The sequence below is a fragment of the Aulonocara sp. 'chitande type north' Nkhata Bay genome, linkage group LG2 (assembly GCF_057382095.1).
Source record: "Aulonocara sp. 'chitande type north' Nkhata Bay isolate Kocher_YH1m ecotype deep benthic linkage group LG2, A_spYH_male_GT1.1, whole genome shotgun sequence".
NCBI classification, from domain to species: Eukaryota; Metazoa; Chordata; class Actinopteri; order Cichliformes; family Cichlidae; genus Aulonocara; species Aulonocara sp. 'chitande type north' Nkhata Bay.
In genome coordinates this window covers 27,538,036-27,552,830 of record NC_141345.1, presented here as the reverse complement: position 1 = coordinate 27,552,830, position 14,795 = coordinate 27,538,036, and the positions used below count along the sequence as shown (strand labels likewise).

The window sequence follows — 14,795 nt, the reverse complement described above, 5'->3', positions numbered from 1 at the left end:
AGCACAAACGGGATATAGACTGCTGTGAAAGGCATCATTGGTGGAGTCTGATGTGGAGTCATTTGAATGGATTGTTCTTATCGTGTGCCCTGTGTTTTAAATTGAAACTCCAGATGCCTAGATGGATAGTCATCCACTAGTCTAGGCTAGTGTCTATATGTATATATCTTGGTTATTTGCACTGTTAAAGGTGAAAACATGGACGTAGATCAGTGTGTACTTAGTGCACTGCTTGATTCCCTGTTCCACACTATTGATTGGCAGTTCTGTCAATGTCAGAAACAGCTACTCGTGTAAAGATTAAACCCTAAAACCTTAAGCATTTAAATTGGGACTGTCACAGTTAATGCTTTAATTCTCTGTCTTAATTTAAAATTAATGATATGTTAATTATATTTAATTGCATCCATCGTCGTTCCACTGTTTATCCCGCTGGGCATCTCGTGGGCATAATGAACTTTAAACAAAATTCAAACTCACTGTCATAGAGTCTATGTAACATTTATAAGACAGAAAAGCCCAGGCTCCAAAAAATATGAGCAATTAATTCGGGATTGCCAACTTACAGCTACTACTATCAGTGAGAATATTGACAGAGGCTGATGGCAGGGGTTACTAATATAATAATATAGTTACTAGATAGTGCTGATCTAATGATATAGATACAATAGTGTGCTCACTAGGGTGGCTGTGATGAAGGCTTAATTGAGTCAGTTTACAATTTCATGGTTATTTCCATACTTTTTTAGTTATTGTTTACTGTGTTCCTATTTTCATTATTCTGTTTGATTCTAAGGCTTTAGGTAATGTAAAGCAGTCCAACAGAAACTGGAAGAATATTTAAACTTAACTTTAACTTTAATTTTTTTTCCAAATAAAGTTTGTTGTTAAATGCATTGCCTCAGTCTATTGAACAATCTGTCTTTCTTTTTGCCAGCTGTCTTCTGAGAGAGGACAGCTGGCCTTAGATTACTAGTTTATGATTTTGTCATCTGTCATCTACCACACGAAACATAACTTTAAGGACATTCAAATGTCATGCTAATGCATTTTGAGATTTCTCAATTACGGTGTTTTGTAGGCGATAACGTCAAATTAGCAACAGCACCAAATGATAACACCTTGGCAGCTGTGTCTTACTCTGTATTCTTGCCTTAATCACAGGGTTGACGCTACAATCTGAGATGCTAGCTTCTCTATATGGCAAATTTCCAACACAAGTGCCAGTCTACCAGCTGAAGGGTAGAAAAGTATACTGTGTAATTTTCCTTCCAGTGTAACAGTTCTGTCTCCATGTCAGAGGTAAATTGTCATTTGTAGTGATAAAGTTATGGTATGTCCATAAATGCACATATCTCTCCTGCTTTGGGGGCACTCATATGGATCTTGCTGATCTGTAAAATGAAAGTAGCAGGAATTTAGGTTCAGAGAAGAGACTTGTACAAATAGACCTAAGATACAAGCCTGGATTACATTTGTAAATGTGAATGTTGTGGTGAAATCCTGATATTCACATTTTTTTGCTATGTTTAGAAAAAAATATTTTCGCAGAAAAAAAGTTCCCTCTTTTTTGGTGTATTAGATTAGTTTGGTTAGCAATCATGGACTCGAAACACACATCTCTATACATCTCTGCAAGCATAAATTAGTTACAAATAATAATAACATATATCTATTAAATCCTACTTGTATTCTGTTTATATTTTGGCTTTACAGTGGACCAACCAGGAATTCTGTCATTTGGTGGCTGGAATTCCACACGAAAATTTCATGTTTCACTCTATTTTTTTGCTAATTATGGCTCAAGACACAATAGAATTTCAGTTTCACTATAAGCTGTAAGCAGGTGTAACATCTGGGTTCAATTACTATTTCAAACTAGTAATTTGAGAGTGTAAATCATATCTTCCTAATATCATCTGTTGTTGAGTGGATGAATGCTGACTGAGATCTATCGCTGCTATCACTATCAGTAAAAACATTTCGTTTGACGCTGTCACCACAGTAATGACAGCAACACATTATCAGACAGCAGATGATATGCAGTGAAAGTTATCAGGATACAAACTGCTTTGTCAGGTAACTGTCATTTGGAAGCAACTTGGAAATTACAGCTGTGAATTTGTTGCCAACAGCAGTGGCCAGAATGAGAGAATGGATAGACATATTAACCCTTTAAAGCCGGTCGGAGCGGACACGCTCCATTTTGCGTAACTATTTTTAAATCCTGGTAGCTCTGTAACCACGTGAGCTAGAGCAATAATTTTTTTTCATATGAAACCGGAGGAGTTGTACTTACATCTTATGCCATCAGCTTGTCCTAAGTCACAGTTTCCTTCCACATATAGCTTTGCAAAAACTGCATAAAAAGCACTTGTAGCAACAAAAACATAATATTCCAGAAACACGCTTTGCCGATCCGATCAGCTGTTCATAACACTTCCTACGTCCATCAGCGTGAACTATCGCATGTCCGCCATGACCTGCTCGAAACCGGAAGTGTCGTCATTTTGCGGAAATGTAGTTTTTTACCATCGTGGCCTTATGAGCCTCTACTGGTGTTTTTAAAAGTTATCTTTGACTTTATGACTTTCTGTGTCGTTTCTGGGATGCTTAGAACTCATATTGCACTGCTCGAAATAGTTTGTTTTGATGCACATGCTGTTTTTTTTTGCTAATTTGCATTATAATATTTCTTTTTGTTTTTCCTGCAGTATATGAAAATTGGTGTATTTCAAAAATAAAACTATGAAGACACTTAAAATAAATTTCCTGTGGTGGGAAACTATTTTGTGCAACTTTTTTGTATTTAAAGTTTTGAGGGATAAGCCTCTTAAATTTCTCTAACTAGAAATATATGTTAAAAAAACAAAAACAATTTTCAATTTTTTTGTAGTTTATTGCACTTTTTTGCAATTTATGTAATTACTATGCACTTAATGCAGACATATTATTAACATTTGGGCTGTAATGGTTGTATTGATGTAAATCAACTTGAAATGCTCCCAAAAATGGCACTACGGCATGTAAAAATATAATATAAGCTCTGGCGGACTTGGTTCTATGGTAGGTCTTAAAGGGTTAAAGGAAAGCAAAGGATGGAGGAGGAAGGGAATGAAATCTCAGACCTTGGCAAAGTCTGTGCCATGTTTTGCCAGTAATCTTTTAGCTGTTGTGTAAGGCCTTTGCCTCAACAAGCCCTAAGCTCTCTCTCTGTCATACACAGTGTGATTGTTTGCAGTTTTATTATTATACACAACAAAAATATACCTTCCATGCGTCTTTGCATGCAACAATGTGTTGATGAAACACATTCATGTGTGAGGACGCAGGAGCATTTGATGGCTAGATATTTGGCCCTTTCAGCATTTGTGTCGTGTTTAGATGGCGTTAAAGGAGATTGAGAGCACTGCCCCTCAGAGAACACCAATTAGAGTGAAGTAGGGCAATATGACACGTGACCTACACTTCAAAACAGTAACATCCACATATACACCAGCACAGTGAACACTAAACCAAAAATGTATGAGCTGTTGAGTAGTTTTCCTGAGTAAGTGTGTGTGTGTGTGTTCCTAATCCTATTACTGATCAGGCAGTGCACTCTAAGGAGGCAAAAAAGGAAGAGCGAGGGGTGGAAAAAAAATAGAGTTAATTGTGCTTCTTGATCCTGTCTGTTGGTTTTTACCACCTTTGGGGAGAGTTTCCTACTAAATTACATATATTAGTATATATGCATAATTTAAAGACTTGCCACTGCTGTCAATAACAGTGTTTTCTCATACTAAGGTTTACTTTCAATGACAGGAGTTAATTTTAGCGACAGATAAGTTGTTATTTAAGCACAAACTAATCATTGTTCCCTCATTTAAGTGTTTCTTCCAGCACTTACTCTGTACTTAGGTGTCACACTAAACTGATCTCCCAGCACTTTTAAGAGGGAGACATAAGAGGAAAGAGAAATGTGAAAGAAGGGAAGCGAGATTAAAAAAGGAAGTATGGTGATGGGGTCTCTGGTGTCACCATAGTGCAGACGGTTGGGTGGAGGATGGGGGTAGTTATACCCTGAGCACTAATACACAAAACCACACACACACACACATAGACACACACACGCACGCACATTCAAGAACATACATTCTCAGTAAGATATTTATTAGCGACTAAGCTCTGTAGGCACCCATTATATGTATGCTTTTTATTTCATCATTCATTCCTTTCTTCTTCTTCTCCTCCTGCCTTTAGAGTCTGTTGGCAACCCCAAGGACTGCATGTTAAAAGTTTAGAAATGTGGCACAGCGTTCAGGGACAGTCCCTGGATTCCGAGGGTGCTTTTAATTATGCTAACTTATGCATCCTCAAGTCCTCTCCCCTCCCAAGACCCTAAATTGTTTCTCCTTTGTCACAATGAACGATCTTTCAAGTCCTTAATTGCATCTTGAGGAGAGAGAGAGCTTTTAAAAGGGCTGAGAGTGAGGAAACACATGTGTAACCCACAGAAGCCTTTTATCAAGTGCTGTGGTGAATAAATGCTGCACCTCCTTATGGGACCACAAACTATGTGTACTGCTGTTTTACTCACACAACTTTGTGTCGTCATGTATAAGCATTAACAGATAATATAAAAGATGATATTGATTTACTGTAATCAAGTTGTGTATAAAAATCAATCCTATATATTCAAGAATAATTCACTTGCAAAGTGTTGTAGGATCACACAAAGCTGCAGATTTTTATTCATTTATTTTTTGTTTCTCTACTTTGAAATTGAAATGTACATGTTCTAGCACAGCTGTGTTTTATTTTACTGTTTAAGGAACAATGTTGCAAGTAAATAAAAAGACTATCGCATCATCTCAAATAGCAGAAGATTATCATGTAGTCGGTTTGACAGGTGATCCAGTTTTGCAGCACATAACAGACTAACACAATGGAAGAATGGTTTGATCATTTGGCAGCTTCGGCGTCTCTGTCCTTGCATTTCTTACACATCTGTCACCAGCATTGCTGCTATCAGGAGCTGAAAAACAACCAGCTTAATAAAAAAACATCCCTCGTGTTGTGTTTGAGGCTTGACCACGCCTGCACCGCCACTGGTTTAAAGTTGCAAAGTTTAAAACACGTGGATGACTTTTTAACAAATGAAGTACTGCTGAACTTTGTGGCTTATGCTGAGACATTTTGATTTTTATGAAAATGTTTTTGACGTTTTCCACAAAGTTGTCACTGATAAGCCCTAAACCCATGATAACCAAAGTTGACATATTTTTTTTGATTTTTTTGATTATTATTTAAAGGCAATAATAGGTCACAGTCAACTGAAATCAGCAGCAAGCTTACAAATGTGGTAGTAAGGTCATATCTCAGCAATGCTCAGAGCTATTACATCCAAACGTAATGCACAGACCCGGGACCACATTGTGAAGACTGTCTGTTTCCTATGAGTGCTTAAAGTCACGTTTCTAACACGATCACATTAAGTTGCCATGGTGACTGTGCCCTGCTGAACCGCTTGCCCCCTTCGTTGCTGCTCGCAGCTATGTTTTAATGAAGTTTTAATGAACTTTTAAGTTTTGTTTGCATACATGACTGAAAAAGTATCGTTGCTTATTAGAATGCAGGCAAGCACAAACACAAACCCTGCCACTTTTGATCAAATTAAAGCTGTCATCGCGTTAGATGCCATTCATCTTTCATCTTCAATTAGTCATCCATCATCCTTAATCTCTGTCTCGTGTCTCCTTTTCTGCCACCAACTCCGAAGGATAATTTCTCACAAATCCCGGTGGCAGAAATACCTGTTCTGAATGTTTACTGAACTCAGTGTAGCAGCAGAAGGAGGATCATAACAAAAACTATATGTAGTGTAACAAAACAAGGGCATATAAGGGGAAACATATTAGTGTTTACCAGTGTTTAAAAATGTTCAGGCCCTTTTGAGGCTCAGTGGTGTGATGATTATGTGGAGGGAGGATTTATTTACAGACCACTTGAAGAAGTCAAATTGAACCTGGCAAAAAGAGTCAATGAAATCAACAAGAAAAATGATTAAAAATGCAACAGTAGTCCAGCTGGTGGAGAACATGAAGGAGGAAGAGTGTAGATTGACAAAATTTCACTTAATCAGCAAAGATTTCAACACTTTTAGGAACATATATAATATGCACAAACCTTAAAATAAATTCACATTTTCTTTCATGCCAGTAATTATTCATGTTTTCTTCAAGTTGATGCAGATCAGGTTCTGTATTTTTTTTCTCTGTTTTCTTCACCTTCATTGACCATTACCATTCTCAGTGCCTTCCCCCTCTCAGCCTCTGGATGTGGAAAGATCTGCTCTAAATTTCCCATGAATATTCTGCTCTAATCCAGCTCGAGAGAGTTTTTCCTCAGTACTTTTCACACAGATTTAAAGCTAACTTAGGTAAAACTTTTTTTTTCTTTTTCATGCCTAGCCTCATCTTTCATGTCTGTCTTTCTCACAGAAGTCGCAGCTCCTTCTTCCAACTGCTCTGTCTCAGGACTCTTTCTATCTTCTATCGCTGACGCTTGCTAATACTAAACTCAGCGTGTGTCTATGTGTACTCAGCTTGGGCCATATTTCAAGTTAAGTGCATGAACTGATGACCCTCACAAACATGAAACATTCAAACTCTATTTCGTTTTTGCTTAACGATCTTTAGACAACATCACATGTTATCACATTATAAAGCCTCTTTGTGGTGATATTAAGGTTGACCACATCACTGAACTTTTGTCTGAACTGCTTTTTTTTTTTTTTTTTTTGCTTTTGTTGATGTTTGAAAGGTTTTCGTCTCTTTATCTTTTCAACAAGTAAATCAGATGAACTATGTTAAAATGAATTTTTACTGAAGTTCATTGTACCTTTTCTCATTTGTTGTTATCAGAAAGTCTGAGCGGTTTAGTTCTGTATTTGTTATTTGGAGTGATCGAGTCATTCGGAAGGTATTTCTTTTTAATTTCACCTTGTGGCAGGGTGCCACGATGTAAACTATAGAATGTAATTTAGAAACTACAGACACTGCCAGCCTTCCTGGCAATGATTGGGTTTGGTTATAGTGATTATGATCATCTGAAAATTCCATGGTAATAACGAGCTGTTGATGCAAACAGTTTAATTTCTGTTTAGCTATGCGTCAGTCTTGGTGCAGTATGGATAACCTTAAGTGACTCAAAAGCACCCTGCAATAGATTGCTGACCTGTTCTGGGTGTACAGTAACACACCCCTCACCTTATGAAACTGGAATAGTCTCCAGCCCCCAAGCAAAAACTGAAATGGATAAGTGGTTTAGAAAATAGATGGATGTATGGATGGATGATTCAGTTTTCGGCTTAAGATGTGTAGCTCTCAGGCTAAGAGTAATGGGTTATCTCTTTCTTTCTTTTTCTTTTTACACACTTTACCTCTGTAGTCGAGGGTTGTTGCCTGCATGACAGCTATTCTAAGTCAGATGGATGATCGACACTATTCTACATACATCGAAACCTTCAGTGGAACTACTGATCTAGTGGTAAGTGCCTCACACACATATCCGCAGATGGCAGAAAACTGGATTTTTTTTAAAAACTGGAGTGTTTATTGAGCCTTCTGACAAATAATAAAAAAAAGAAATTAAGTAACTGTTTGGACATATAAGTTTTAATTTGTATCATTTTTGCTATATCTGTCATTTTTGTGCAGCAAAATGTCTCATTTTCCTATCAAAGTATAAATGAAGGGTGGCTCAAAACTTTGCATATTGCTGTGTAGTACAGTTCTATATTCTCATTTGTCTCTTGTTCTTCTTGTCTTCTTCTACTGCAGGACTTCCTAATGGAGTCCTTCCTCCTTTTCAAGGACTTGATTGGGAAACATGTGTATCCGTCTGACTGGATGGCCATGATCATGGTACAGAACAGGTAACATATTGCAGATATGTACACACACATGCACAGAACCAGTTTGAAAGTCTTCTCTTGCATGGTTCTACATGTGTTTGCCCATGAGCTACAGCTTATGCATTTAAAAAGTCGACATCAACAGTCGACTGGTTCATCCACATGAACCCACACAGGGATAAGTTAGCGATAGGAAAGCTGGGATCAAGGCTGCGATGATGAAAACGGCTGATGTGGCAAATATGACTGTGTGTGAGCCGATGGAGTGAAAGCTATCAGTGTTTTTTGTGATGTAAGCTAAAGGGAGGCTAAAGCTGTGTCAGACGAAAAGGCAAATAGGAAAAATTGAATGTGAGGTACAGGAAAAGGCAGTTTGATAAGGAGTCTGCAGACCGGGGTTAGAATGAAGATGTGCAGATATAGAAAGAAAAGCCTACTTAAAAGAAAATGAAAGAAGGAGGGGGAATGAGAAGGAATGGCATTTGGCTCTGTATAATGGTGATAGATAGACAGTGTTGAAGCAGAGGGAGCCTGAGAGTAGTTTTGCTACTTAACTTTAGAAATCCATAAGGCCATATCACGCCAATACACCTGCACACTTTGTTAACTTGCGATCATGATCTATCACTGTGACAGAAGATTTGAATTGAATGCGATATTGCATTTTTTTGTCTGGAATAACAGTTTAAAGCTGTGGCTTTAAGCTCTAGAGCTGAATTCTTTGATAAACAAAAAATAAGCTGCATTGTGGTTTTTTAAAGAATCCCATCCTTTTATTCGTTTTTTACTCGTATTCTCCTTTTTTTAACATTCAGTTTGATCAAACACAGCCACAGCAAAGTTTACTTCATTGACATGTCTTTTTGATTTATTTTTTTATATCTGTTCATTAGGGTGTTCCTAAGAGCCATCAATACATATGCTGACACTATGAAAGAAAAGTTCCTTAATAACGATGACTTTGAAGTCCAGGTAACTGTATTTTTATGTGCAATATTTCCGAGCTTTGTCTCATATTGATGCCATCCTTCTTATTGTGTCTGAATCCCCTTAAACGCTATCTTTCTCTGCATCCCCTCCCTTCCTCACTCTTCCTCACTGTCTAGTTGTGGAATAACTACTTCCACTTGGCAGTTGCGTTTATTACCCAGGAGTCCCTGCAGCTTCAACATTTCTCACCAACCAAGAGGAACAAGATTCTGGCCAAGTGAGAGAAGAGCTATTTAATTTCCCAATTTACCACACCTACTCTCCCCACTGATTTGTGGTCTATTTAGGATTCTTTGTTTGCTGTCTAAACTCCACTACTTATTAAAAGTGTGTGTTACCTGTAGATAGGCATTTAATTTAGATCAAGTTGAGTAAGAGTAGGTGAGCATTATCTTTTCCACTCAGTAATAACAGTATTGATTAGGACACTGCTTCCAAACTAACATTCTAATGTCTTCTTTTTTCTCTTTCTGTGTATTTTTCCTTCCTTATTGTCCCACACTCTGAATTCCAGATATGGAGATATGAGAAGGCTTATTGGCTTTGCAATCCGTGACATCTGGTATAAACTAGGTAAGTACTATACTGTAATGTGTAGTTTTTCTTCTTCATAAACTGTGGATAGAAAGGTTCATGAGTCAGCAGCGTTTCACACTGACAGACACCAATCTGAATATATCAGTGCACTAAAAATATCACAGTTTTCTGTGGTGTGTACAGAAGAGTAGGGTTATATCCTGCACAGAGCTAAAGCTCTTACTGTAGAAGAAAAATACTTCTTGTATTTGCCAGACAGAGACCTGTAGTGTTACCTGAGGGTGAGTGAAAAATGCTGTGTCTGCATATACGAGCAATTACGTGTGTTTATTTCTATGTGTGTGTTTTTTCAGGCAGTCATAAAATCTGTTTCATCCCCGGCATGGTGGGTCCCATCCTGGAGATGACTTTGATCCCTGAGGAAGAGCTGAGAAGGGCCACTATTCCCATCTTCTTTGACATGATCACCTGTGAACATGCACGTTTTGGAAACTTCAGCAAGGTACACACATATAAGAACACAAGCGATTAGTATACATACTAAACTTAAGACAGTCGAGCCATTTAAAAACTAATCGTGATACAAAAAATACTTAAATAAATCTTGTATATTGCAGACTTTGATGCATTTGTATCTATGAATACATGCTAAAATTAAAAGAAGAGACAAGGAAAACAAATGAAATAGAAAATCTATAACTGTGGCACATACACATTGTGCTCCCGCATTGATTTCCTGTAATGCAGCAGATAAAAGTAAAAGAGACACCTTAATTATGCTTGCATGCATAATTGATTTCCACTTCTGTTGCTCCCGTCTTTTGCTTCTTAATCTACATTTTGTCCCACTCTTTGCTTTCCCCATTTTCAGTGCTGTTCTTTATGCTATTAATCAAGCTCTGAGTGATAAATGTCCTTTTGTTCTGATACCGAAAATATTTTTCCCTGTTACTTGGACTGTATGCACATAGCACTATTGTGAGGTGTTACCCAAGCGAACACTTATTCTTTGTTTTAAATACAAAAGGACAAACAAAGATCACTCATTAGGTAGGCAGGGAGAGGGAATCTGATGACTCAGTAGATAGTGATGCAAAGTTGTTTGATGTTTACCCTGAAAGAGAAAGCCTGAAAAACAATTGATAAAAAGAATAAAAGATGTGATATGAGCATACGATGACGCTCCAGAGCTTTGTAATTTGTTATCTGTCTGCCTTCTAAGGACGTTGGTATATTAAGAATAGAATACAATAGAATGTAATAGTTACTTTAAAAAAATAATAATAAAATCTTCGGCAGTTTGAGAATGAGATCATTCTGAAGTTGGACCATGAGGTGGAGGGTGGTGGAGGAGATGAACGCTACATGCAGCTACTGGAGAGCATGTAAGTATTGTAGTTTTTTTCACTATACACAATCGATTTCCTGCTAACTCTCATGAGCAGCATTTCACACTTGGCTCTGGTCTTCTGCCAGTACATTAATAGACAAACTGAATAACCCTGAATAACAAGTTAAAACCCTCTCAGAGGTCTCTGATGATTAAATTGTGGAAGCATGTCTGCCAGATTGCTGGACTGTGCTGCTGAGAAACCCACGCTGAGGCCACAGGTGCAGCACTTTGTCTCCTTGGTGAAGGGGCTCCTCATTCGTCTCCTTGACTACCGCACCGTGATGAGCGATGACAGCCGCAACAACCGCATGAGCTGCACAGTCAATCTTCTGGTAAGAACCACCTTCTTTGAAATCAGCTGGCAAAGTTGCCAGCGCTTGAAAGTCTTGTTAGCATCATCATCATTAGCTTTCTAGTGTCTAAGTGTGATATGTTTGTGTCATCATGGATTAGCATTTATTGCTACTTACCTTGTGATTCTTGCAATATACAGTGCCTTGTTGGTGTAGTGTCTCATAGCAAAGAGTTGCTGATCTTAGATGTACGCACATCAACACCAATAAATCCATTAGTAATTGAATATACAATATAATGTGAAACTTTGTTTTATATAGAATCCAAAGCAGCCAAGAGTTTATTATGAAACACAGATTTTATTTCTTGTCGTATGTGCCAAGGCCTTTTTTCTTTTCCCCCATTTAATTTGGGTGCTGATTGATCTAAAGGCAAAGATTCATCTCCTTGTCTGGTCTCCTACATTTTGCATTGGGTTGCATCAGCTCCTGTCTGTTCCACGTCTTTTCTCTTATGTGATCTCCTAATCAGATTCTCCCCCACAGTATTCTTAGGTTTAGTAATGGATGCCATCTACCCACCATATGATCTTTTCCACGCCAGATTAAATCGTATGATACCTCAGCAAAACTCTTTTCCTTTCATTTCCAAGATGCAAACATTTAAAAAATCATAATTCGACAGATGGATGCGTCTGTGTTTGAATAATAATGTAGAATAACTCTTTATCCCCCACCCCCAAGGTGGAGGCTGCTGGTACATGGCAGGAGTGTTTAGTTTGTAGCCTGTGGCAGTTGCCCATTAGCTATTCTGTTTCATTCATTTGGCCAACTGAAAAAAATCCCCTCTGCCCACAAGTAGGCACTAGTGCACTCCCCTAACCGTACCCCCCAGGCTAACTTTACTAAGGAATTATACACACAGGCACAGTCACACGCATATTTATTCTGCTCTTTCATGTAGATGAACTATCAAAACAAAACAAACTTATTTGAACATAAGAAGTACTCTCAAAAGGTTTGCAGTATATCATTTTGGTTTCATTTTTCTTTTTCGTTGTTACAAATATTAACTCAGTACACATACTGTACACTATATCTACAATATACTAAGCATACATATGTGTAGATTTTTTTTAAACAACTCTCAGTTGCTGTATTGTTCTCTATAAAAGATAGAAAGTGATGCTGTAGTTCTACTGAAAGTTGTGTTGCTATAGATTTAAAAGACAGGTGGACTGCTGCAAATCTTTACTTGTCTTCTTGATGGGCACCCTATATAAACATGTTAGCTCCCTAAATTTAAAATTCATTGTCCAATAAATAATAAATCTTACCCTTGACAATATAAAATGGTTCGATGGTATACTGTGGAAAAATTAACTATAATTTGTCACATTTGTGATTATGTGTCTGTTGGTGCTGTTGTGTGTATTGGCCTGTGCTAGTGATGGGAGGTGAGGTTACATCAGTTCGTTCCACTCCTCTGTTCACTGTAGATATCATTAAACTTAATTAAACTGGGAGTTTGTGCAGTTTATCTAGCACACTTGAAAACACACACGCTCCCACATTAAAGCACAAGCAATCAGTATTATAGTATAGTACTGTAGTATAGTATAAAATAGGATAGTGTAATGTGGTATAGTGTAGTGTTGTAGTGTAGTGTACAGTATAGTATACATATTATTGGATAGTATAGTGTGATACAGCATGTTATGGTGTATAATATAGTATAATATAAACGTGGAATTAATAGCATAGTTTCAAAACCTCTATCAGTTATATATGCATATGCATGCGAACACAGGCATACATACACACAGAAACTACACTAACCAACCCCTCCTTCTGTCTTTGCAGAACTTTTACAAGGACATCAATCGTGAAGCGATGTATATCAGGTATTTACTTGCTGGATTTAACTTAAATGGTGCATATGTGTTGTACGCATGTCTGTGCATGTCTGTGCATGTCTGTGCATGCGTTCGTGTGTGTGTGTGTGTGTGGCTCTATAATCTGACAAGGGATTATATGAGTTCCACTGAATTAATGTCAAAATCCACAGGATCAGCTCGGCCTGACTGGAGGGAGAGAGAGACATGATGAGTGTGAGGGAGGGAGAGGTGGAGAGACAGGGAGAGACAGAACCATTTGTAAGAGAGCGAGAGAATGAGCGGGACAGACAGGAAAGAGAGGAGGAGAGGAAGTACAGATCTAGTCAGGTCCCGCAGTGCACTTCTGAGTATGGCTTTTAGACAAATTAGTTATCTGTATGTGTGAATGTGAGTGAAAGTCAGTGGTTGATCAACTGCCTTGTCAGCTCTGTGGATAATACAGTAACATTTAGCTGGCTGGTTTATTGGTGTCAGCCAACAAATATATTTTAATGCAAATAGACAATTTATGTCTGTGTTATATAATTAGTCACAATTTAATGGTGCGCTTACATAACAATGGATAATGAAACCCAAAACTAATTAAAATTCCCTTTGTGCTGCTGCGTACAACCCAAATCAGCCACAATGATGAAGCACATGATCAAGCTTCAGATTTAAACTCTGTCATCATTTCAAAATCCTATGAAAGAAAATATGAAATTAAACTGCACTGGACTCACCTCGCTGTTTTGGTTCGCATCCCTGGTGCATATGATAATGTCTTTTTCTCTAAATGCAGTACGTTGAAAACTGAATCTGCTCCCTTCGCCAAGTTTCATTCTGCTATACATACACGTAGTGCTATTCGCTATATGTGCTACATACTAGTCACTGAAGCTTGTAGCTTTCTGTAATTTCTTTTTCTTTGTGTAGCTGTCTCATAAGAATGTGAGACAGCTAGACAATTCTACCACATAGGAGCTGTGAGCAATGCATCCATTCCCTTTGTAATAGAATAGAAATGTTGATGTCCTATTGATATTTTACAGGGTTTTTGTTTTGTTTTTTTACAGCATGAAGATACTGCTAAACACTCATAACCTGTAATATGGAAATAGGACACTTCTTATATTGTTCTATTCAAGGTGCAAATAATAAGATGAAACTTACTTATTTGTATCAAACAAAACCGAGTATAGAAGAATAAAAAAGATGCCTCCTGCTAAATTTGGATCATCAAAACCCTTTCAGTTTTGAAACGTGCAGGTAAAATGAAGCTAGAGAAAGTGAAAAACAGGATGCCAGAGAACAAATGAGATGAATACACGACTCTAAAATAATAGTCAAACAGATTGAGTAATTAATGTAAGTTGCAAATGACTTGGGAGTGAAACTTTTCAGTTTTTTTGTTCCCTTTTCTGTTTGATTTCACATCCAATGACTGGACTGTCATAAACAACTTACAGCCAGATACATTTCCAACCAGAAAATTGTTATATCTGAAAGTGTGAGAAAGGAAATAGCAGGTGTGACATAAAAAAAGAATAAAAAACAAGGAAAGTGAGACTGTCAACATTTAGGCAGACAAAATAAGCGGTTGTCCTGTGAGCCAACACCTTACTTTGCAAGCAGATATGGGACTGTTCATTTAAAAGCATCCAGAAAACATTTCTTTTCCTACTTTGTCATCAGTGCTTTAGCAACAAAGTCCAGCCTCTGGCCATGTGGAGAAAGTTTGTCTTGACAGATGCAAGATATAGATACAACAAAACAGATCAAAACTAAAAGCAGTAGCAGTAAAAGCC

At 37.6% G+C, this 14,795-nt stretch overlaps 1 protein-coding gene across 3 annotated transcripts in view; it reads left to right on the top strand.

Annotated features, from left to right (window-relative positions):
* dock2 (dedicator of cytokinesis 2) overlaps positions 1–14,795 on the top strand; it is a 97,382-nt gene that overhangs the window by 72,183 nt on the left and 10,404 nt on the right. For all 3 annotated transcript variants that reach the window (XM_086314775.1, XM_086314792.1, XM_086314781.1), the window contains exons 27-35: positions 7,432–7,530; positions 7,824–7,918; positions 8,791–8,869; positions 9,004–9,104; positions 9,402–9,460; positions 9,778–9,926; positions 10,724–10,809; positions 10,993–11,149; positions 12,974–13,014. In XM_086314775.1, the coding sequence (XP_086170901.1) occupies positions 7,432–7,530; positions 7,824–7,918; positions 8,791–8,869; positions 9,004–9,104; positions 9,402–9,460; positions 9,778–9,926; positions 10,724–10,809; positions 10,993–11,149; positions 12,974–13,014 (866 nt within the window). The remainder of the gene's footprint in view (positions 1–7,431; positions 7,531–7,823; positions 7,919–8,790; positions 8,870–9,003; positions 9,105–9,401; positions 9,461–9,777; positions 9,927–10,723; positions 10,810–10,992; positions 11,150–12,973; positions 13,015–14,795) is intronic.